General features: G+C 49.8%; 1 protein-coding gene across 1 annotated transcript in view; it reads left to right on the forward strand.

Annotated features, from left to right (window-relative positions):
* The window catches only part of diaph2 (diaphanous-related formin 2), a gene marked incomplete in the record, with an annotated part of 364953 nt that overhangs the window by 123592 nt on the left and 216048 nt on the right, over window positions 1–25313 (forward strand). Inside the window, 6 exon segments of the mRNA XM_030368457.1 lie at window positions 855–965; window positions 3314–3426; window positions 8830–8946; window positions 13486–13604; window positions 16711–16775; window positions 18756–18860. Coding sequence (XP_030224317.1) covers window positions 855–965; window positions 3314–3426; window positions 8830–8946; window positions 13486–13604; window positions 16711–16775; window positions 18756–18860 — 630 coding nt within the window.

Raw genomic sequence — 25313 nt, forward strand, 5'->3', positions numbered from 1 at the left:
TGAGCCACCTTACACCTAGTTAAGACCCATCAGTGATTTCCTTTCTCCCCCGCACACTCACCCCTCTCCCCCCTCCCTCCCCCACCAGCGTGCGCAACACTCCCTTTATCCAATAAATCAATTAGAAATGCACATCTGGTCAAGGTTCTTCAGGCCTGCCTGTCCTTTCCGCACTTTCTCCTCCCCTCTCTCTCTCTCTCTCTCTCCCTCCCTCCCTCCCTCCCTCCCTCCCTCCCTCCCTCCTTCTCTCTCTCTCTCTCTCTCTCTCCTTCTCTCTCTCTCTCTCTCTCTCTCTCTCTCTCTCTCTCTCTCTCTCTCTCTCTCTCTCTCTCTCTCTCTCTCTCTCTCCCCCGCCCTGCCCCATTGCTCTTCCAGGTCTGATTTTCCGTCTCTCTGTGTTGTGGGCATTGGAAGACCTCGCTGCTACAGCAGTCCCCTGTGTGCCCTCCCCCTCCTCCTCCTCCTCCTCCTCCTCCTCCCCCTCCTCCTCCTCCTCCTCCTCCTCCTCCTCCTCCTCTTTATTTTCTTCCTTTATTTTCTCTTCTCTTCTCTCTGCCTCTCGCTGCTCTCCTCGTTGGTTCCGTGTTCTCCTTTCCTCGTTGCCGGTGCCAACGATATCAATCTTTAATTCAGAAATCAAAATACTGAAATAAAAATGACTGCTTAAAAATCTCCAGACACAACCAGTCGAAAAGTAACAGCAATCCTCATGATTTTAATGGACAGACTGGAAAGAGCCAAACTTCCACAAAATCGGTGCAACGTTTCTGAATAATATAAGTAATATAACTACCTCTACTCCTTCTGTGTATGGTGTACGGTTTGTGTAATGTGTGTGTGTGTGTGTGTCCCAGGTGGCCTGCATGCAGCTGATCAACGCTCTGGTCACCTCTCCTGACGACCTGGACTTCCGGATACATCTGCGCAACGAGTTCTTAAGATGCGGGCTCAAGAAGATTCTGCCGGTAAAGAATGCAACAAAAATAACACTAACCACTGATGTATCACATCCCATAATATCAAGATATATATGATCTCTCTCTCTCTCTCTCTCTCTCTCTCTCTCTCTCTCTCTCTCTCTCTCTCTCTCTCTCTCTTACACATAAATGCAATCATAGTATCATATTATAATCCTAGTGTAACTAATCAGAGGCACCAGACAGCAATTCATATCCAATTCATATGCGAGTCGTTGCTGTTCTTAATGTTGTTGTTTGTTACCATGCGGCTCACCATGCCTACCCCCCCCCCCCCCTCCCGCCACCGTGATCAGCCTACACCCCTCACCACCGCGCCGGGGCGACTGCACTCCCACGCCTCACTCTGCAAGTCGCCCTGTCACTCTCTAACTCATCCCCGGCTGCCCCCGTTGATTACGGCCGTCATTACTTTAATTATCTCCTCTCTGCTCCCGTACGGGCAGGGGAGAGAACCCGGAGCGCCACGTCCCCTCTGTGTCGGTGTGCACACCGCCGGCACCGGGCGCTTTGCTACGGGCTTGTAGTCCGCCGAGCACCCGCCCCCCCCCCCCCCCCCCCCCCCCCGTCCTCTCCCTCACCTCCCTCCCCCCCCCCCCCCCGTCCTCTCCCTCACCTCCCTCCCCTCCCTCCCTCCTTCCCTCCCTCCCTCCCTCACACAATCATGAGTTATGCTCGGGAGTCAGGCCATGCTGCCGCTGGCACTGATGAAGCAATGAACTCTGATGAAAGACGAAAGGAGATGCTCTTCCTCTGTCTCTCTCTCCCAACCTCAGCCCTCTCCTCTCCTCACTCCCTCTCTCTCTCTCTAGCTCTCTCTCTCTCTAGCTCTCTCTCTCTCTCTCTCTCTCTCTCTCTCTCTCTCTCTCTCTCTCTCTCTCTCACCCTCTGTCCCTCTCTCTCTCTCTCTCTCTCTCTCTCTCTCTCTCTCTCACCCTCTGTCTCTCTCTCTCTCTCTCTCTCTCTCTGTCACCCTCTCTCTCTCTCTCTCTCTCTCTCTCTCTCTCTCTCTCTCTCTCTCTCTCACCCTCTGTCTCTCTCTCTCTGTCACCCTCTCTCTCTCTCTCTCTCTCTCTCTCTCTCTCTCTCTCTCTCTCTCTCTCTCTCTCTCTCTCTCTCTCTCTCTCTCTCTCTCACCCTCTCCCTCTCTCTCCCTCCCTCCCTCTCTCTCTCTCTCTCTCTCTCACCCTCTCTCTCTCTCCCTCTCTGTCTCTCTCACCCTCTCCCTCTCTCTCTCTCTCTCTCTCTCTCTCTCTCTCTCTCTCTCTCTCTCTCTGTCTCACCCTCCCTCTCCGTCTCTGTCTCTCTCTCCCTTTCTTCTTCTCGTTCTTGGCAGAGTAAAACAACTCTGACTACTCCCCCCCCCCCCGACGCACGCTGCCGCTCATTTCCCGGGAAAACGAGCGCCGTTGAAGACGGATGACGAGGCCAGGGGACGGGGAGGGTGTGTGGGGGGGGGGGGAGTTGAGGGGTGTGTGGCGGCGGGGGAGTGGGAAGCCAGTGATTGATAGCTGCAGAAATGAGGTTACATTTCAGCCCCCCTGCTGTCTCAGGTCTGCCAACGCCCTCCGCAGGGTGATTCATACAGAAGTGGCAGAGAACACTCCCCCCTCTCCCCCCTCTCCCCCCCCTCCCCCCCCTCCCCCCGGCAGCCCCAGAAGGGTGTGAACAGGTGTTCGGTAACTAGCGGTACCTGGCTGCCCCGACTTCCTGTCTCCCATCTGTGGCAGCAGGAAGTCGTGTCCCAGCGGCCCCTGGCCCGGATACATCCTCCAGACAGACTGCGGAGCTCTGACGCTCACACGCAGAGCGCCACTTCCTGAGAGAGACCTCTGGCATGACGTCCGACATGTAATGCACGTCACGTCAGAGAGAGGGAGAGGGAGAGGGAGGGAGAGAGAGGGAGGGGGAGAGAGAGGGAGGGGGAGAGAGAAGGAGAGAGAGGCAGGGGGAGAGAGAGGGAGAGAGAGAGAGGGAGAGAGGGAGAGGGGGAGAGAGAGAGAGAGAGAGAGGGAGTGAGAGACTGCAGTAGGGTGAGAGAGAGAGACCGCAGTGGAGTGAGAGTCAGAGACAGAGGCCGAGCTAGACGGAGAGAGAGAGAGATCGATGTAGCAGGAGAGAAAGCGAGAGAGAAAGAAAGTGAAAGAAAAAAAGGTTGAGCGAGAGAGCGAGAGGTAGGCTGAGGTAGAACGCATGAACATGTAACGTGCGTCACGTCACCGCGCGCGCGTGTGTGTGTGTGTGTGTGTGCGTGTGCGTGTGTGCGTGTGTGTGTGTGTGTGTGTGCGTGTCTCCATCGTGTGTGCTCACCACTGGCCCCTTGTGTCCGTCCACAGGAGCTGAAGGAGACGGAGGAGCTGGACATCCAGCTGAAGGTCTTCAACGAGAACAAGGAGGAGGACGCCATCGAGCTCTCCCACCGCTTCGACGACATCCGGTCCGAGATGGAATATCCTTTCTCCCCCGCCTCCCCCCTCCCTCCTCCCCCGCACCCTCTCACCGCCCCCGCACCGCCTCACCGCTGGCTGGTGTGAATACTCAGATGAACCGGCAGCAGCTGGGAGCGGGGAGATGGGCATATTTGCCGAGCTGCGGCGGGCTCTACCCACTAAAGCCCCCAGTGTGTCCGTGTTCATTAAAGGAGGCTTTAGGATCCATAGTGCAATCTCCCGCCCCAGCCCTGACCAGGTGAAGCCTGGTAAACAACCCCTGTCTCATTAACCTCCCCGTACTTCCGGAGTCTCTCTTTGTCTCTGTCTTTCTGTCTCTCTCTCTCTCTCTCTGGAGTTCTCTCTCTCTCTGTCTCTCCCTCTGTCTCTGTCCCTCTGTCTCTCTCTCTCTCTGGAGTTCGCTCTCTCTCTCTCTGTCTCTCTCTCCCTCTGTCTCTCTCTCTCTCTCTCTCTCTGGAGTTCTCTCTCTCTCTCTCTCTCTCTCTCTCTCTCTCTCTCTCTCTCTGTATTGAGACGTCTGGGTCTGAGGCCGCGCTCTAAGCTGCTCGACGGGGCGATCGAGACAAAATGGAGGCCGCTGTCCTCCGCCTCTTAACTATTCGGTCTCCGTTGCGTCTGAGAGAGAAAGAAAGTAAAAAAAAAAACAAGACTTGGCTCCGAGTCGGTCAGGAGCATATTGTTAAAACTTATGTTCTCAATTCTTGCAGGGTTTTTATTTTACTTTAATAGTTATCTTATTTTATCTTTATATGAATCTATCACTCTCCAGCCCTGTCCCCCTCCCATTATCGGTCTCCCTTTCCCGCTCCCTCTCATACAATATAAAACCATTACACAATATAGTGTACGACCGCCTCATATATTATTCCATCGCATAGTAATATTATATTTTACAACCTCCAGTTTTCGCCGGCTTACAGTCTTGCGCCTTCAATTCCAGAACTGCTAAACTGTGAACCGCGACGCCGAGCGTTCCACGCCCACTTCCCCCGCCCCCCCCCCTCCTTCTCACTCCCCCCCCCCCCCCCCCCCCCCCCCCCCCCCAACGCCTCCCACCCCACCAAGGTCCACTTAACTTCACTCCAAAACTTGTGGAGTTGTAGTTAATAAAGTGAGCAGTAATTTAGTCCACAGTTGGAGACTTGTTCCCGCATCCAGAGCAAGGAGCCTTTAATAATTCACAAATCTGCTCGAAGGGTAGCAGGGGGGGGGGGGGGGGGAGGGCTGGGGGAGAGGCGGGGGGGGGGGGGGGGGGGGGTTGTATGGTGTGGGAATGGAGGGAGGGAGGGGAGGGGGGGGGGGGCTGACATTATGAGTAGGCAGAGCAGACGCTGACATTGTTATACAGATGTTCATTCGCTCAACCTTTGTCTCTCGCTAGTCCCACGGTGCCAGGGAAAATCAGCCATCGCCAAGGCTGCCCGAGTGGCAGTCTCTGTTGACACACGGTGGGGGCGAGGGAGAGAGCGGGGGGGAGAGGGAGGGAGAGAGCGGTAGATGGAGAGAGAAAATAGCGCACCTGGATTAATGATGTGCTTCAGCAGGTTCACAAATGAGAGGGCCCAATGTTTGTTTCCAAGGACAATATGGTATTGATCTGAGAGAGAGAGAGCATGATGTGAATGCCCCAGATCCCCTTAGTCCTCTCTGCCTCCCCAGTCGACCCACAACACACGGTGCACGCACACAAGCACACACGCACGCGCACACACCTAGACACACACACACACACACGCGCACATAGACATCCATACGCACACGCACATAGACACACAGACACACACACACACAGGCACAGGCATAGATGGGCACATATGCAGACAAGCACACAGACGTGCACAGATGCATGCACAAACACACCCACACACACTCGCACACGCACACAAATAGACACAGACACACACACACCTATACACACAAATGCAGGAGAATACACACACACTTATGGATACACACACACCTGCACACAGGCGCTGAAATACGTATGCACAAAAATTCTGGCACACACACACACACACACACACACACACACACACACACACACACACACACACACACACACACACACACACAGGTACTGGGACTGGGGCCTACATCACATCCTGTCGTAGATAGTAGCTCCTCTAATTCCTGAGCAGTGCAGATGTGTCTTGTTTCTCCTGGCAGCTCATGAATATTGAGAGAGCAGGGTAGAGAGTGAGGTAGAGAAGGAGACAAAGGGAGGGAGGGAGGGAGGGAGGGAGGGAGAGAGAGAGAGAGAGAGAGAGAGAGAGAGAGAGAGAGAGAGAGAGAGAGAGAGAGAGAGAGAGAGAGAGAGAGAGAGAGAGAGAGAGAGAGAGAGAGAGAGAGAGAGAGAGAGAGAGAGAGAGAGAGAGATCGACCGCAGTGGAGTAAGAGAGAAAGTGAGAGAAACAAAGGCAGAGAGAGAGAGACTGAGGCAGAGAGAGAGAGAGACTGAGAGAGAGAGAGAGGCCATCTCCTGTGTGTCCAGGGGCCGAAGAGGTGACTCCAGGCCACTCATGAATATGGATGAGCTGTGGAAGGGTGATTGATTGACCCCGCTGCTGACTGGTCTCCGTCTCACCCGTCTCATGTTTATTCACGAGCAGGGGAGAGCGAGAGGGTTACAGGGAACAAAAAAATAAAGTGAGAAAGTAGACCAAGCAGTAGCCTGGCAGCAGCCTGACCGTGTTCTACATGTGTTCTGCTGCAGCTAGGTGACTGAAGAACAGGCGGACCCGGGTTTATTACCCTCCCACGGCCTGGAACCGGGTTTATGTCCACTCCAGTCCGACCCTTATGGACGTAATTGCATCTCCCACGGCTGGAGCTTCTCCCGGGATCCCCGGTCTAACAGCACGGGGGGGGGGGGGGGGGGGGGTGTTATGATGAGAGCTATAGGGTTTAGCACCGCCTGCTTTCGGATCCCTCGATTCACTGGATGAAATAGGGCCAGGCGATTTGTGGGAAAGTGTTGAATCGCGGCGATTGTTGGAGTTAATAGGGAGGCGCTACACAGTCTTAAAGAATAAGGCTTCTAAGGATGACTTTAACCGGAGTCACCTTCAACCGAGGAATCTGTGTTTTTTACTCTGGTACTTTCTGGTACTTTGTAAGCCACTAGTTGTTTGCCACAGAAGACGTAGCTTGGGGTTACCATGACGATGTGGGTGAAGGCGGGCTGAAGGAGAGAGTGTACATTTAAAATAAGGAAACACCTTTCAGAGCGGGCGTTCTCCTTGAGTGATGGTCAGACACAATAGCGAACAGGCAGGATCAAGCCAAAGGTAAAGAGAACAGTGTAATCTCTCATCAAGACTCCTCTCCATAGCGTTGTCAGACACTCGTATTAACACTCAGAGCGTGTCAATGGCAAACCCAAGTGCTTGTGGAGGACGTACATTGTGGGCATGTGTTGACCCCGACCGTTACGTTGGATCACGGCAGCAGCATTCTCTCTGATAACTCGACGCATATGTCCCAAGAATCAGATTAATGGAGGCGATAGGGTCCAGGTGGGAAAGGCCTGGAATTATCCTTTATATAAGTGTTGACCCTATGGCTGGGCGATGAATCAAAATTTTATTGCGTTTTCGATTTTAACGTCAAACTATCACAAAACTAATATAATCGAGTTTTCGATTATTATTATTATTATTATTATTTTACAGCTGGAAATATATCTGCACGTTATTTTAGATTTGAACATTATTTTGGTTAGGCGAAATTCCAAAGTTCTCAATGACAAAATGTTTTTTGCGGAGAGACATGCTGAATAAATACATCATGCATTCAAACTCAGAAATAATCGTTTGAATAATCATGACTTCAATATTGACCAAAATAATCGTGATTATGATTTTTCTTCCATAATGGAGCAGCCCTAGTCGTCCCCGTGTTTCTTTGACCTAGTTATTGAGGCATCTTCTTTCTGCCTTTTTTACCAGTGAATCACCCTTCGGATGCAATCTGGGTTCGTTGTTTTGACACTGGGGGGATTTACTTTACAACTTTGTAGACAAATACGCTAAAAAGCAAAGTCCCAATTTTCTACCTTGTGCTTTCAGTGTCTCCAATTTTCATTTTTCAAACTCAATTACCTGCAGAATAGGGTGGGTGTGTGTCTGTGTCTGTTTGGGTTCTGGTGTGTGTGCGTGTGTGTAAGTGTGTGTGGTTGTGTGCGTGTGACACACAATGTCAGTAAGATGGGGCGGGGGGTGGGGGATATGTCAGTTGAGTTCAACAGAAATGCAGTGCAAAACTTTAGTACTGTTGCACTACATTTGTTATGCCAGCTATATGCTAATTTGCCCATTGTGTATCAATGCTTTTGAAATGTATATGTAATTATGGACAATTACGTTTTTTATATAAACCAGTAGCTGGCCTATTCAACAAGGAGAATAACAGTATCATTCATTATGGTGGATAGATATATTCACACAAATGGCCAAAAGCTGCAATTAATAGTTGTGGGGGGCCAATCATGTTTTTATCTTTCCCAGCTTTTTAAAGTATCCCCCTTACACACACACACACACACACACACACACACACACACACACACACACACACACACACACACACACACACACACACACACACACACACACCCTCCTCTGATGCCTTCCTACGTGTGTACGTATTTAAGAAGCTTATTTGCTTGTCGTTTATTCGTAGCTTATTTTTATTGTTGTACTGTTTTGCTCAGTTAATTCCTAAGGGATACAAACATTTTAGGGTTAAGGAATTTGAGCCATTTATATAGAAAAAGTAATTGCTTCAAGCCTCAATCAATACACATACACAATAGGTACGAAGATATTTCTGGAGAGAAATGTAATTTCCCTTGTCTTTCAGAGCAACAGACGATCCACCTCTCTAACAGCCAATTTATAAAACGGTAATCTCGGACTCTAGCCGTCTCTGAGGTAGGGAATTGAAGTCTGAAGCCCGTGATGGCATCCTGGTGGTATATCCTCATTATTAGCCCATTATTATTAACCTGGATCTTCAGCGCTGGGTTCAGAGTGACGGGTTTACCTAGTGTTTCCTCCACGTTATTATTGCTGTCTGAACATACCAAGCACTCGTGTATACCTTGGCTCATTCACGCTCCCACCTGTCAGAATACTCGATTGATTGGGTTCGCTTTGAAGGTCGTCAGATGCACACGCCCCCGTTACATTCCTTGAGACGCATACACCAGCCAACAGCCACATGGGCGCTATGTGTGTATTAAACTGTAATGAACGGAGCCGTCAAACTCAGTTGTCTCAATACTGTGATTTCAAAGTGGTTTAATATGACAAACCAAATGGAAGGGAAACACACACACACACACATACATTAAAACCCAGTGTTTCTATGTTGCTGTTTTCCTTAACCCCTCGTTCCCCCACTGATATGAATGAGGTGTACCATCTCCTGTCCAACATGGTGAAAGATACGGGATCAGAGACGTACTTCCTGTCAATCCTCCAGCATCTCTTGCTCATCAGGAACGACTATTACATCAGGTGAGCTCTGTCTGTCCTAACACGCACACATACACACGCACACACACACACACACACACATCATGCACACACCTGTCTGTTCTCACACACACGCACACATACCCCTATCTTTCCTCCCACACACAGACACATACACACACCCCTGTCTGTCCACACACACACACACACACACACACACACACACACACACACACACACACACACACACACACACACACACACACACACACACACACACAGACCTGTCTGTCCACACACACACACACACACACACACACACACACACACCCCTGTCTGTCCACACACACACCCCTGTCTGTCCACACACACACACCCCTGTCTGTCCACACACACACACAAACCCCTGTCTGTCAACAGACACGAACACACATACACACAGGCACCCACACCCCTGACGGTGTGCTGTGAGAGCCATGCGTGAGCCCGGCCCCCCTGGCCTGGCTCAGAGTCCTCCTCCTCAAATGGGTTCCCAGTGAAATCCGACCTTGATGATGAGCAGACGCTTGAGCCAAAATGTTTTGCCATGCCCACCAAAGGCCAGGTCCAAGATGCTATATCTTTTTTATTTTCTTTTTTTAAACTCTGTATGAAGCAACCGCTCTGCAATGAGCTGACAGGTTTTTCCTCCAGCCAGAGGACACACCATGGTCCTCTTTCTGTTTCTCTACACAGTGTTCATATATATATTTATGTATTTGTGTATATATATTTAGCATCCAGGTGCGTGTCTATCTATATATCTATAGATATCTATAGATATATAGATGTATGTATGTGTGTATATATATATATACAAAAAGTAAATTTCCTGTAAATATGTGGATTTCTGGATCCATATCCTGTTGGTGTCAGTGATTCGTCACCTTAAGTTCAAATGGGCTCAACAAGTGTCATGCAAATTATTAGGCTCAATCCCAATACTTCTCGTGGCCATTCATGGCGTTTCCTATAAAATCTGAAAAAAACAACAGAAACCATTAAAATCGAGCACCCATTTTCTAATGATTAAAACATGATTTCAAATATTTGTTCACCCTCCAGCAGAAATGCAAACATGTCAATCACTGAGGAGATTCAGCCTTCTGTGTCTCGACGGCAAGGCATTAATAAATTCCCCTGCTTTGCCCCGGCTTATTCCCATAAATAAGAAATTTCCCAAAAAAATAGCAAAGATAGTAAAGTCGGGTAAAAGATCGTTAGATGAGGGCTGGATCGGTAGGATGACTGCGGCGTGATGAATTTGTCATCGTCAAAAGTCGCCGGTCTTTTACGGTAATGAATAATTCATCCGCCCATATAGCACAATAAAGTGAAAAATTGAAGTCACATTAAGCAGCCAACAGCACAACGGCCACGTCTACCTCAGCACTACTGTCCCTGGCTGCCGCGCTCCGGGGACAGGGGAGGAAAATAAAGCAAGACAAGTTAGCGAGGAACGCTGGGTCAATACCCGTATTCATGAGAATGGATGAGCTTTTTAACTTTCACTGTTTCCCAGAGTGTTGCAAAAGGCAGGCGCATAAACCCATGCACCGGGAACACTGATGCGTTGTGAGCGATCCGCGTGTGAATACATCCATACATCACAGCCGCGAAGGGGACCGGGCCTGCGTTACGTTAACGCGGGCCTCAGTCACCGGTGGGACGTGCGACTCACTCGACGACGTATGACGTAGTGATCCCTGAACTTGTTCATCCCTGCCTGTGGTTGGCGTGCGACGTCGGAGAGAGAAGCTAACGGCGTGGATTACAGCAGGCGATGTGGGGCTGTTATTTTAGTCTTTAATGACCCTCTCCGCTGAGCTCCAGGCTGGGGTGTGACAGGAGAGAGCTGTGCAGGCGGCGTCGGCGTCAGCCTGTCGGGTTGAATCAGCGAAGGGCGAGGGAGTCGGTCATAGGTGCTCCGGGATGACTCCCTGATCAAAGGGCTACCAGAGAGCCGTGCCTCCAACGATGTCCCGTGGGACGATTAGACGGCGTTTCAAAGGGTTATGTCGACGGATGTACTACAACGCTGTCACCGGGGGTTCGCCTTTTAAAAAGTCGGCTTGTCATTAATCCTCTTTCCAAAAAAAAAGGGTTTGTCTAAAAAACGGTGGAATCAATGTTAAATGAATCCGTGTTCTTATTTTTTCCGTGGTGACGTCTCCTAACATCGCACGTCCTCACACTCTCGCAGCGAGAGCAGAAGGGTGCGGGAAGCAGCTTCTCGTTAGCCGGTCACGTTAACATCGCTACAAGCTCGTCTTAACACTAATTCATCACGCGGCCCAGGCCAGACATTACTCAATATGTTCTACTTTATTCTACTTCTACAATTTCTGACTAATGCCACTTCTTGAAAAAAAAAAAAAGCCGGCAGAAATTGTCACAACGGTCCCTCCTCCTCCTTAAGCAGTTCTGAAACTTGTTATTTATTTGATATGTTTTTTCGGTAATTAATCTCTCAGTGCGAGCCCTAACGAATGGGAGCACATCAAGCGCGGTAAATTTAGAGCAGATCTCCCCTTTTGGAGCCGGGCGATAGGGGGATTACACTGGCTATGTGGAGCAGGGCTGGATCAAGTGATGGGGCCTAGGCTGAACCGCCGCCACCAACACCACCCCCACCCCCACCCCCACCCCCACCACCACCCACACCACCAGCAGCACACTCCACAGCGCTGGTGGAGCTGCTGGTGGAGGACCTGGGTGCCAGGGTAAAATAGAGACTAGCGAGGGAGGGAGGGAGGGAGGGAGGGGTGGGGGGGGTGCGATGAAGGGGACATATGTTGGCTTGCCGAGCCCAGCCCTGCCCACTGTGGAGGGGGCCCTGACAGTTCTGGGTCATTCCCTCCCTACACAGTTATCTGCGCCCGGCGCCGATCTGTTTGGCAGTGGCGGAGGACGGAGGATTCAGGGAAAATAGGGCGGCTTATTGCGATAATAATGTGGTGTACAACGGTGACAGTTGTAAGCTGGATGCTGCGACGCTTAAGCCATGCTCTCTCGCTCTCTCTCTCTCTCTCTCTCTCTCTCGCTCTCTCTCTCTCTCTCTGTCTCTCCCCATCTCTCTTTCCAACTCTCCGTCTCCTCCCTCTCTTGCCCTCTCTCAATCTACTCCCTTTCTTGCCCTCTCTCTCTCTCTCTCCGCCCTCTCTCTCTCTCTCTCTCTCTCTCTCTCTCTCTCTATCTCCGCCCTCTCTCTCTCTCTCTCTCTATCTCCGCCCTCTCTCTCTCTCTCTCTCTATCTCCGCCCTCTCTCTCTCTCTATCTCCGCCCTCTCTCTCTCTCTCTTGCCCTCTCTATCTACCTCCTCCCTCTCTCGCTCTATCTCTTTCTATTCCGCCTGCTCCCGATATGAGTGGGAGAGTCCTTCCGCTACAGCTTAGACACATGGTGTTTCATCAAAACAACACACGTTACGGGCGATATATTCATCATCATGTTAATATCTCCCCCCTTCGTCTGATTTCCATTTCCACCTACCACTGAGTTTAGCTTGTTTTTTTTAGCTTGTGAGTTTAGCAGGTTTCAGTGGAGTTCAAGTTGTTCCGCTCATCGTTCACCGGCCCCACTGGATGTGAAGATGCGTTCCCTTCCCCCCCACCTGTGCTATATCAAAGAGCTCTTTGGAGCCGCTGTTAAATAAAACATTCAGATTTCTTAAATGATTTGAAAGGAGAGCAGGGGGCATTGGCGTCCCCCTCGCTGAGGAGCTGCTGCAGACAGCGGTACGGGCGATGTCATCACGCTCTTCAAGTCAAACATGCGCCTGTGAACTAAACCTACGCTATGGCAGTTTGCACAATAGGCCCGTGGCTGTGTTTGGTAACCGCTGACAAGCCGATGAAGAAGGCAGCGCAGAAAGTCTGGAGATGCGTGGGCGTCTCATTGGCCCTCAGGCGAGTCAGCGAGAAGACAAAATGGACATCTCTTTCTCTGACTACTTTCTCGCCCGTCAAGGGCACCGCCACTCGGCGGTGTGAAACCCACGCCGAAGCTTGACACCGTGTTCTCCAAAATGCCACTCGCAATTAACGTTGATAATATAACCAGGAGAAGGTCAGCCGCGGCAGCCTCGCGGAACCGCGGCCCCGGGTCGGCCGGCAAACGCCATCGAGCGACCGCGGCGTCCGTCCACGCTTGTATTTTTCTCCGACGCGTTTCAATTACACCCGTTAAATTGGCGGTATTTGCACGGCTAACGTTTAGGGGCCGCACTAATTAGCGAGGGAAGCGGTGGTGAGTGGGGGGGCCAGGGGCCGGGCGGGGCCAGGCCGGCGCCTGTCAGCGGGGAGACGAGTGGCGTCCCCCTCGGCCCTGCCTATTAATCCGCTGGTTTCCCCGATTAGGGCGAGGAGAGGCGATGGTGTACCTGTTCGTCTCGGCAGAGGCAACCTTTGAATGTGGCATTCAGTGACCTCTGGGTCGGATATGGGAATCATTTGTGCTTAATTAGCCCAGGGGAGTGTGTGTCACTCATCCGGCTCAGGCTGGAGTCTAATTGTTCTGCCCCCCCATCCCCGTCCCCCCCAGACCTCAGTACTACAAGATCCTGGAGGAGTGTGTGTCCCAAGTGGTCCTGCATCGCAGCGGGATGGACCCCGACTTTGGCTGCAGCAAGAGGCTGGATGTGGACTTCACACATCTCATAGGTACGGGCTTCTGCACGCACGCACGCACACGAACACACAAACACACACACACACACACACTGTAATATTCTGTAGTGTTTCAATGTCAGTAACTCAGTAATGTTGATATCATCTATACATAAACAGACTCTCTCTCTCTCTCTCTCTCTCTCTCTCTCTCTCTCTCTCTCTCTCTCTCTCTCTCTCTCTCTCTCTCTCTCTCTCTCTCTCTCTCTCTCTCTCTCTCTCTCTCTCTCTCTCTCTCACACACACTCAAACTCTAATACTCAGTAGTGTTGCAAAGTCAGTAACTCAGGAAAGTTTATAGAATCCATACATTACAACAGACACCCATTCCAACTATTTGCACACACTGTGCATCCACAGGTTACGACATGTTCACCAGCCTTATATAATGGCCAAAGTTATCACTGCAACATAATTTAGAGTTGGCAACCAGAACAGAATCCCCCTTCCAGCCATTGGCCTTTTGTGTGAAACCCTCTTCAGCAGTAGGAGGCACAGGGAGGATGGAGCTAAAATTAGATGATATCCTTCCGTCTTCATCCGCCTATCTTTATCAGCCCCTAATATTCTGGCAACAAACCCCTGAGTGAGGTGGCATCCACGATGAGCAGCCTCTGATCAATCATGAATAATGCATCAGCTCTTAACTGATCCTTTTAAGCGTCGAGTATTATAAGTCTCTGTGTTTTCCCTCGGTCATTTGTTACTGGTGGACCCTAGGGGAGGGTTGGAAACTGAGCGATAAAGAAATGTGTCAACACATATGAAAACACGAGATGTAGGAACCAAAAATATGACACCTTTTATTATAGTGTTGTGTCACTTGGAGTTTTTCTGATTCCTGACATCAAAGGCTCATTAAAAGTTTTTAAGCCTTTTTAACGTGAATTGTTTGAATTTCTCCGGGCCTCTCAGTTATTCCAGGCTCTAATGAGTCGCTGAACACGTTTTAAGTTCCCCAAAGTCACGTTGAAGACGTGCAACATTTGATGTGCTTGGTAGAAATGTAAAAACAGAAAGATAATTCATTTCCCGTTACGGTTCTATTTAAAATGGTTTCGACGATGTATTTACATGTTTGTGCTGCTTAATTATGCTTCTCAAGTGGTGAAATGCAAACAGAAATGCTGTACCACTTTTTTCTGTTTACACTTAATTCAACCAGGAATTGCATTTTTTAACATCCTGACCTAGTTAGGGTGCGGCCGGGCCTTACATAAACGTGGCATTCAACATGAACCAAGATATTAAAAAAGCCACCATCACAAAACAACCGCACATTAGCAAGACGAGTAAAACACCATTCACCAACACGATCAGACGCAGTCAGTTCAGCAGCGTGGGACGGCTGTTTGGAAATGTTTTCAATCAGACTTAAGCATTCTCCTCTCTGTTTTCGTGTCGCGGAGTGCCTCGTGTTGTTCCAGTCTATGCGCCCTCGCGTGTTTCGTGGAGCGCCTTGAGAAAAGAATTTACTCAGAAAAGCAGAGCAGAAAGGCGCCTGATGTCATGCAGGTTTACTACCATCGGCCAATCGGATGAATTGAGCGGAGAAAACCAAGTGCGAACAACATGGAGGAGGAGCTAGCTCCAGTGGCCTCTGCCTACGCATATCTGTGTCTTTGACAGCGGTTCGGCTAAGCCGCAGTATTCCGGCGGCTGCCTATTAACGGTAAATAGAGACTGCTTCTTATTTAGTGTAGGCTTCATCAAAGGAAGGCAGTGCGGTACAGAACGCCCCCTGTCTGACTGGGGCCTCAGAGGGCAACCTGCTGGTCCGCTTCTCCAGTTAATTAATGTGGAATGGGCAAAGTATGGAGCCATAAATACATAGATACATGGATGCATGCTGTGCTACAAAAATGTGTCCAGTTGTAATTCTCATGAAAAAAACTATTCAAACAATTTGAAAGAATATTTTATAATTGTTTCAAACAGACTTCCCGCACATTAAGGTGCAGTGTCTAGCACTTTGTGGCATCTAGGGGAACGGACTTGGCAGAAATGGAAACATTATATAAAATAAAAATATGTGTTCAAAGAATGTATTCCTAATTAATTATTAATCGTACCAAAATAAGAACCATTGTGTTTTTGTTACCTTAAAGCAGCCCTTAATATCGACATAGGGAGCCCCCCCCCCCTATGGTTCTACAGCAACCCAGAACAGACAAAGGCCTCTGGAGAGGACACGCTCTTAATTAACAATCAGAATCACTATCTTACTTGTAAGCTGTGACCTATCGTTTTACAGACTTAATAACTAAAAACAGTTAATGCATCCATCAAGGAGCCTTAATCACTTGACACTTGGCCCCTCGATGCCGTCGCAGGCAGTGGCACGACGTTACAGCAGTGCGGGCCGCCGTAGCCCTCCCTCCTACGTCACTGGAGACGGAGGTGGATAGGGCGGAGGAGGTGTTCAGTCGGTCGAGTTCTGCATCCTCCCACTCAAAGCCCTACACACTGCCACTTTGATTAGCCATCGATAACCTACCTGCACGTGGCTGGTGAGTGTTCAAAACAGGGCCATCTTCTCCCCACCCTTCCCCTATAGTGGTGGTTACTGTTGTGGCTCACTACTAGGGACGGGACAAAGTATCGATACAGCGATACGCCGTCGCCCTTCTTCGTGCGGTACGAGAATCGGTACATTGGCGCAAAAAATCTAGATAATTTTTTTAATTTTTTTAAGAATTCCTTTTGCACTTTTATACTTTATTATAAGAGTTAAAAAGAAAATATCGCTATTAATATCGTTTTTTTAATCAATTTAAAAAAGGTGCTCTAAACAGATTTCCCTGCTCCCCGAGTTAACGCATGAATGAAGGACACTTGAACGGAAGTTAACTAACCAAAGACGAGTGAATGGAAAAACTAGACCGAAATCCAACACTATACCTTCTCATAGTCATTTCGTATTCATTGTTATTCATACAGTATATCGTGATGTATCGTCATAGGATTGTCTAACAATATATCGATTATTGGGGAATCGCTGTATCGCGGTACTATCCATGTATCACGTAGCCTATGCTATCGGGAGCCACCCTGGTATCCCCTCCCCTACTCACTACAGTCGTGCCCTCTTCCCTTGCAGACCAGTGCGTGGACAAAGCCAAGGTGGACGAGAGTGAAGAGAAGGCGGCAGAGTTCTCCAAAAAGGTGAATCATCCACCCCTCCTGTTCGGGCCCTCTCGCCCCCGCAGCGGGGGCTCTCTCTCTCTCGGCTTTATTTATCCTCCCTCCCTGGCTCCCTACCTCACCCACGAGCCCTCCAGACGGGCTATTGACTCTGCGGGCCTGATCGATGCGTGGCTGTGGCGCTACATGATCCCTTTCAGCTCTACAAGGATCAATGCTGATATTCTGATGTAAACTTGTTCCTGCCCGTTGTGCCGGGTCACCGTCTGGCTCTTTGGATCATTCGTTTCTTCTTTTGTTTTTTTTCTCGACGTCTCCCACCCCGGGACGCCCGAGGACTGCGTGTTTGTGTTTCTGTGTTTTTCGAGAACCGCGTGTTTGTGGTTGATGAAGGAACCTTGTGGATATATAGGACGCAACAGAAACACACACACACACACACACGGATGCAGAGCCCCACGCAGTCACTTATGTGTGTGTACACAGGCAAACACCACCCACATGCACACGCACGCGCACAAAGAAACACAAACCCCTCATACACACAGATGCATAACCCGACATGATCTCTTTCTCGCACATGTGTACACAGGTATACAAACACAAGCACGAACGTGCACGCACACACGCACACATAGACACACACAAACAAGTCAGAACACTTCCCGTCCAAGCTTCAGTCGAGGTAAGGGTGGCCAACATCAGGTTGGCCAAATAAGGGCAGACCGAATTATGATGCATTCGATTTGTAGTCAGATATTCGAACATACTTCAAATATTTCGGTACCAATTTGACAGCTGCCGTCCAGTGAGAGAATACGCAGGCCATTAACCCCGCAATAATACCATCGATATAATGGTTTTAGAAGGGGTTTAATTATGGACATATTTAGCAGCTATTTCAATGTTCAAACGAGTCCAGAAGACACCAGAACAGACCGGGTCACTCCCTCATACTCACCACATGAATCCTCCGGCTAGGACATACTCGGGAACGACCCCTTGACAAACGTTGAAAGGTCCCCCTCCATTGTTAACCTACGGGAGGACACAAAAGGCGCAAAACGTCCTGTTGCCCCCCAATAGATTTGCAGTACACTGCAAAGGGACCGAATGTTTTAAGGCTTGGCTGATTTCGCGTGTGTTTAAAGATTTGCATGCTGCAGATGTTTTAAGGCGTGGCGGATTTGGCATGTGGTAAAAGATTTGCATGCTGCAGATGTTTTAGTGGCTGATTTTGCGCGGCTGATTTTCGCGCGTGTTTAAAGATCTGCATGCTGCAGATGTTTTAGGGCGTGGCAGATTTCGCATTTGTGTTTAAAGATCTGCATGCTGCAGATGTTTTAGGGCGTGGCTGATTTCGCGTGTTTAAAGATCTGCACGCTTCAGAACCCAAGCGCTCGATAACACACACACACACACACACACACACACACACACACACACACACACACACACACACACACACACACACTCTCACCGGGTCTCGGGTGAACGCACCTTTAGATTGGTGGGTGTGTTCCTTCCCCGTTGGCGCCGCGGTGCACGCGGGAACATTGTCCTGACAAGGCTTGTCTTCCTCAGAAAGGTTATGTCCGTCAACACTCCTGACACCAGGCATGGAACCGAGGCAAAGGACAACAGGGGCCCAGAGCCACGCTGGCTAAGAATAGAGCCGCTGAGTGGGGTCACGGGGGGCTGTCGGGGAAGGGGCCTGCTGTCGGCCATCCTCCGGAGATACCCCGTGGCTCCTGTGCGTGTGTGGGGGTGTGTGTGTGGGTGTGCATGTGTTTGAAGGAGTCAATGTAGATGGACGACTGTGTGTGTGTGTGTGTGTGTTTGAAGGAGTCTTTGTAGAAGTTAATGTCTGTGGATGACAACAGCGTGTGTGTGTGCGTGTGTGCGTGCGTGCGTGCATGTGCGTGTTCACACGCACCACAGTGCTCCTGGCCGTGCGTGGACGCCACTAGTCCTAACGCTCACTCCCCCGTTGGTCTGCAGTTCGACGAGGAGTTCGGGGCGCGGCAGGAGGCGCAGGCGGACGCCCAGAAGAAGGAGGAGCGCATCAAGGAGCTGGAGGGCCAGATCCAGACGCTGCAGACCCAGGTACCCCCAGACAACCCCCCCCCCCCACACCCCCCACCACCCCAACTCAGAGAGAACAACATGGACTGGTCACGCCTCTCTCCCCACCATAGGGGGGAGAGAGGGGGGGAGTTAAGGGGCCAGCAGCCTCCCCATCTCAGACCCACTCTTCACAGAAATGGATCTGCGCTTCTCGAGAAACACAATTTCCTTCCGAGTGAAATACATCTCCTGTATTGACTCCAAACGCAGCTCCAGAGAGGAAAAAAAAAACAACAAACCTATACAAAAAGTCCAAAGCATCCCTCTCCCAGCCCGGCCGAGGCGGTGATACGGTCTCTAAGTGTGTGTTTTCATCCATGCCAGGTCTTTTGATTCGATAGAGGGTCAATCTCCCTCCTAAGATGTGGCATTTTAAACGGGGAGAATTGCCCCATTGAAGCCTTCCTATGTAATTCTATAGGCTTACGGATGGATTGGGTTTCTCTTCATGGCTGCTGCATAACAGCTCCAAACCGGGCAAATACCCCCTTTATAAGCATTGAAAAGGACGGCTGTTTCCTCCTCAACCTAATTGGAAACACTCCCGTGCCCCCCTGGAGACACCAGACGGTTTGGTGCTGTTCTTAATAAAGATCCAGATGAAAACCGCCGTGGACCATACGGGCAACTTTGGCTGTGCATCATTGTTCAGATGAATGACCTCATCGTTCGTTTTACCTCAAACCCTTTCTGGGATTTTGGTTGCATATTTAGTTGAGATGCCCAAACCTCACACTTGTTTACCGTTACAATGCATCGCCGAAACTCTTCTGTTCTTAGCCCAACCGCGATTAAATCATTCATCATTTAGTCAAACATCTGCATGCAGATGTGGAGAGGCAGAGGCCACTAGGGCTAGCTTCTCCTCCATGTTGTTGACACTTTGTCGTCGCCACTCACGTCATCCGATTGGAAGATGATACAAAAGATGAACGAGGTCAGGCGCTTTTCTGCCCCGACTACATGACTCCGAGTACAACTCGAGGTCGTTCCACGCGCTTTGTGAAAAAGCGGATTTAGCGTCAATCTCAGAAACGTTTTAAAAAGCATTCCTTCATCCGCATCCACACACTCGTCAGATCCATCCCTGAATATTCAGATTCCCCCCCGATGGCTCCGCGCTCTCCTCAACCATCGCCTGTGACTCATGTTTGCCTCCCGTAGCGTTGTCTCCGGGTCACTTCCTGCCCCTGCTGTTTGCACGTGACGTCGTCTGACACGTGCACGCCCCGACGCCCAATCCCGACGCGGCCCCAAGGGCTCTAGGCTCTGCCCCCCGGCCTTACTGATGATTAAGTCGAGTCACGTCCAGGGCCTCCCACGTCCCTCCTACGTCCGTCCTACGTCCGTCCTAGCTCCCTCCGTCTCTTCTGTACTCTGTGGGATTACCAAAACATTTTTTTATCCTCCGTTTCCTCCCTTGGCCTCCTCAGCTCCACATATATAACACACACACACACACACACACACACACACAGTCCCATGGGTCGGAGCAGGTTGTTCTTTGAAGCCCGACTGTGGTGTGTTAACAGTGTGGACCAGCGTCCGTGGGTCCGTACCTAGAAAGCCCTTTCAAAGGAAGGCTGCTCTCGGTGTAGTGGCTTGTTTTTTATTTTTCTGCGGTTTGATTCTTACAAAGATGACGCTCGCATAACGAGAGCCATGCATTGATGCTGCGGTGCTCTTCATCTCCTCTGAGAACAGAGGTATACGTACCGCGGGACTTTAACCGAAGCTTAGGGCCAGTTAGATGCTTGTTTGCTTTAAGTGACAAGGTCGAGTGGCGTGTTTTGGCACTAATCTCGCCCCCCTAAAGTGAACAATAGCCCTTCATTTAGTGCTGGGTTCAGGGTTCACCCGCATTATATTCATGGCACACACTTAATTTGCAGAGACTGCATCGATGGTAGCCTTTTCATGCTGCCAATAAAGTTTAAATCTAGGTATGCTATGCTATACTGCCAACTTTAAAAGTTTAAAATCAATGTATTTTTATGATTCAGGCTTCTGGCTGCTTCTTTTCTTTTGTGATAGGAGTGATTCTCGTATCTCTCTCAACCTCCAAAACTTTGAGCTAGTGTGTGACCTGAACAAACCCCTCCAAACTCGCTCCAGCCCGTCTCTAATTTCATCCATGAATGCTGGTCAATTGGAATGAGTCAAGGTACACTTTGAAAATACTGGCAGTTTGTACGTTTCTCTGTTGAGCCAGTATAAGAGGCATGCCCCAAAAGGATGCCTCGTTTACATATTTGCAATCTGCTATTTAAAACATACATTATTTTTTCCGGAGATATCTTAAGGATATTTTTACATATTTGTCTCATTCTGTTGATCTAATCAATGATCTAAAATCCTTTAATATAGACTGGATGCAATATTTAACATCATAACATTTTCACATAATCCAATCAAAACCCCTACAGCTAATGATGATGTTCAGGGATACATTCAGTATATTAGAGCACAAACCGGCTCCAGTAACAATTAAAGGTAATTGTTGGGAGTGAACAGAGCCTGTGATTAATCCCCCCCCCCCGCCTTTGACAATAACCCAACCAGCCTTCTGCGTAGGGGGGGCTCCGTACAGCCACTGGGGGTGACCCTGAACCGCGCCGCGGCCGCTGTGAAGCTAATGCACCTTTGACTCAGAGCTACAGCTCTATTATCAGCTGGAGCACCAACCCTCCAAATCCACAGGCATTTACACGTGTGGCACGCACACACACGCACGCGCACACACACACACACACACTCACACTCACACACACACACACGCACGCACGCGCACACGCACACGCACACACAGTCACACATGCAAGCACACACAGTCACGCACCCTCAAACACGCACACACATTCACTCGTATACAAACACGCACACACACAAGCACGCACATTCACACACAGTCACGCACGCACGCGCGCACGCACACATACACAGTCATGTACATACACACACGCAGTCAAGCACACACACACAAATACACTGTCACTCACACACACACACACACACACACACACAGACACACACACACACACACAGTTCATCAAAGATGCGCCTGCTACTTTGCTGAATAGTAATGAGGTAGAGATGTTAGTTTTCTCGTGGCAAAGGCCTCTCTTGGAAGTACGGAAAAAAATAACAGCAACAAAAAGGCATAAAAGCGGCGTGCATGTCTGAGTGTCTCGTCCTCGCCCCGCCTGCTGTCCTAACGAGAGCGCGTCTCCAGCGAACGCGGCAGCGGTAACAAGCCGGGCCGTCTCTCGATGCGTCCATTTGATTCCCCCGCGACGAGGCCGTCGAGCACAGATCCCGCAGTCAGAAAACCGGCTGAAGTCACAAACAAAAAGGGAAATCATCCCCAAGGCGTCTCCTCCCCCCCCCCCCCCCCCCCCGCCCGCCCCGTTCACGGAGCACGGCCTCGGGAGGCGTCCGGCGAATTAGCCACGGCGTCGATGAATAATGCAGCGCCGTCCGGCCGCCGCTGCTCGCCGTACCATTAATCGGCTTTTAACAACCTGGCGCCGTGCGTCCATGTGCCCTCGCCCTGCCCCCGGGAGCAGGGTGTGGTGGATCACTCGTGTTCCCCGCCTCCCCCTCCTCTGGTCGTGTGATACAGGGCCACACGGTCGCTCTTATCCGACGGGCCCCGGTCTCATTATCGGATCCCACTCTCCGCTCCGACTGCCACCGTGACAGCGCTGGGTCTCTCACCCGCGGTGTGACGGCCTGCTGCCCGCCGCCGTGTTAACAGCCCCGCGCGCTGTCTCTCTCGCCGCCGACGGCTGCGGTCGCTCGGAGGTCTGAGTCCAGAAAATCAAGTTTGATCGTTGTTTTTTTTGGTTGAGTTTCTAAATCGTCCGACTGCGCCAGGTTTCTTACTCTCAAGGACTTTGGGTGAAAGTAAAGTTTAAACAAAAGCACCTCTTGTCTGCCTCTTTTGAATATCTCGCAAAAATTGAAGTTATATTTAAGTCCAGGATGCTGGTGAATTTCCCTATCTATTTTCCCATTATAAGTGTTTAATATTTAATCCTCTTCGACCCGGTGTCACTAAGCAGTGTGTTTTATTTTTTGGCGTGGAGGTTTTAATAGGGAGATTTTTTGATTTGGTTACCAGGATGCATTTATTCCCCTGTGTTACCGTGGCAACCGCACCCAGGGTAAAGCTATCAAAGCGGAGCCCGGGAACAATGCTAAAACAAAGACCTGCCGGGTGCGAATGAATGTCCATCATATAATCAGGCGCCACGGAGATGAAATAGACGTGAGTTTACATCCAGCGCCCGGGACGCGAGCTACAGGGAGAGAACCTTTTGATGGTGCATCTGACTGCCTCCTGCCTTTAGTCGACTTCCTTTTATGTACCCATCAGTGTTTTCACATTCACGCAGACACCGCCTCTCATTCTTTGGTGTAAATGCACCATAAACTCTGCCTTTTTCTCACAACAAATAATTAATGTAGGCAAACGGAACTGTGATGTTGCACCACTATCAACATGTACGGTGTCGCCCCCCCCCCCCCCCCCCCTCTTCTCCTCATCCTCCTCCTCCTCTTCCTCCTCCACTTTCACCTCCCCCCTGCTTTCTACTCCTCGTATTGGGTTGTTGTTGTTGTCTCTGTTGTTTACAATGTGCCACAGTTTCCCCTCCTCTCTGTCTAACTCACTTCTGTCTGTGCTTCTGTTTTGTGCTCTCTGTTTTCCCCATCCTTCTGAGCTGTGGTTCTTGTCTTCTGTGTGTGTTTGTGTGTGTGTGTGTGTGTGCGCGTGTCTGTGTTGCATCTGTCTAGTTAACTAATGAGAGAGAGAATCTCACCAAGGCTCAGAGACTTATCAGGGAGTATGAAGCCAAGGTGGGTGCGTGGTTCTCTGCTGCTGCATGTCAACTCCTTTCTCTGCATCGTACGCGTTCTGCAGTGGTTGTGCGGTTGTGTAGTGCTTTCTCAGACATGCACTGCCAGATTGTGGCAACCAGAATAATATATTTTTCTTTATATCTGCATTACTCGATCGATCGATGTAGATATATTTAGTTTTGGCCTGTTTTGGTTTTAAAACCAGCCACAACGCTAGTTTGCTTGCTTATCAATTGCACATGATTGTTTACTCAATAGTGGATGTCTGATGTGTATCACATATGTCTATTTACTGCTATTACAAATATCCACATGAACGTTATAGCCTTGTTGTTATGGTTTGAATCTTGTGCAAGATGTGCAAGAAAAAGTGGCAGGAGGCAACATTTTTGAAAAATATGATGTCAAAATTATCAAAGCACTCATAAAACATTGAAGCCAATGTCTGGAGGTTCCAAAACAACTATTCTACGAGCGCCTTTTGACCAAAAGTCCGAAAGGCGGTCAGAAAACCACCCGCGGCCCAAAAAAACAACCAATCAACCAAAGAAGTTACTGGCTGTCTTTCTCTGGCCAGCCGGGCTGGTCTACTGATGGGAGAATCATTTGGTGCTTGGAGCTCAGGGCAGAGCCAGGTTTTCTTTATGCCCTCTGTCTTTTCAAATTTCAAAGTCTGTTAGTGGAATTTCCTCTAAATCGTGCCTACTGCTCTGCTTCTGGTGAGCATCCAAAACCCTGGATTCTCACACTGCTTGCTGAATTATTCTACATTGTGTCAAAATCGACACTTCAACACTTTTTGAGCATAGCATTTTTATTTATAAATGCACCTAACGGTCTTGGGCTGAACACTGTGGAGGTATTAGTGATGTATTTGTGGTAGCTAGTAATTAGCTATATTTCTCCAGCCTATGTAATCACAGTTTACCCAGTAAACACCTGCTAATTGAATTCCTCCAAGAGCGATGAGATTGGGACGGACAATTTCCATCACGTAACACTCTGAGATAATTACCTGTCAGTCTGACCTCCTGCTCGCCCTCACACTACCATGAATCCCCGTAGTCTGCTGGTTAGATTTCCTATTAGCAACGTTTGGTTCAATTCCTGCAGCTCCAGATGAGGCCAGCAAGGAGACACTAGTGTTGTTCCTCTTCCCCTGTCCCCAACACAGAGGCCGCAGAGGGAAGAGACATACAGTTAATAAAGACAGCTAGGATGTGGACGAATATTGCTTCTCCCTCTCTCTCTCTCTCTGTGTCTGTTTCTCTCTCTCTCTCTCTCTCTCTCTCTCTCTCTCTCTCTCTCTCTCTCTCTCTCTCTCTCTCTCTCTCTCTCTCTCTCATTCAGTCTCTCTCTCTCGCTCTCTCGCTCTCTCGCTCTCTCTCTCTCTCTCTCTCTCTCTCTCTCTCTCTCTCTCTCTCTCTCTCTCTCTCTCTCTCTCTCTCTCTCTCTCTCTTTCTCTCTCTCTCTCTCCCTCTCTCTCTCTCATTCAGTCTCTCTCTCTCTCTCTCTCTCGCTCGCTCGCTTTCTCGCTCTCTCTCTCTCTCTCTCTCTCTCTCGTCGACA

This window comes from Gadus morhua, chromosome 10 (assembly GCF_902167405.1).
Source record: "Gadus morhua chromosome 10, gadMor3.0, whole genome shotgun sequence".
In the NCBI taxonomy this organism is placed as follows: domain Eukaryota; kingdom Metazoa; phylum Chordata; class Actinopteri; order Gadiformes; family Gadidae; genus Gadus; species Gadus morhua.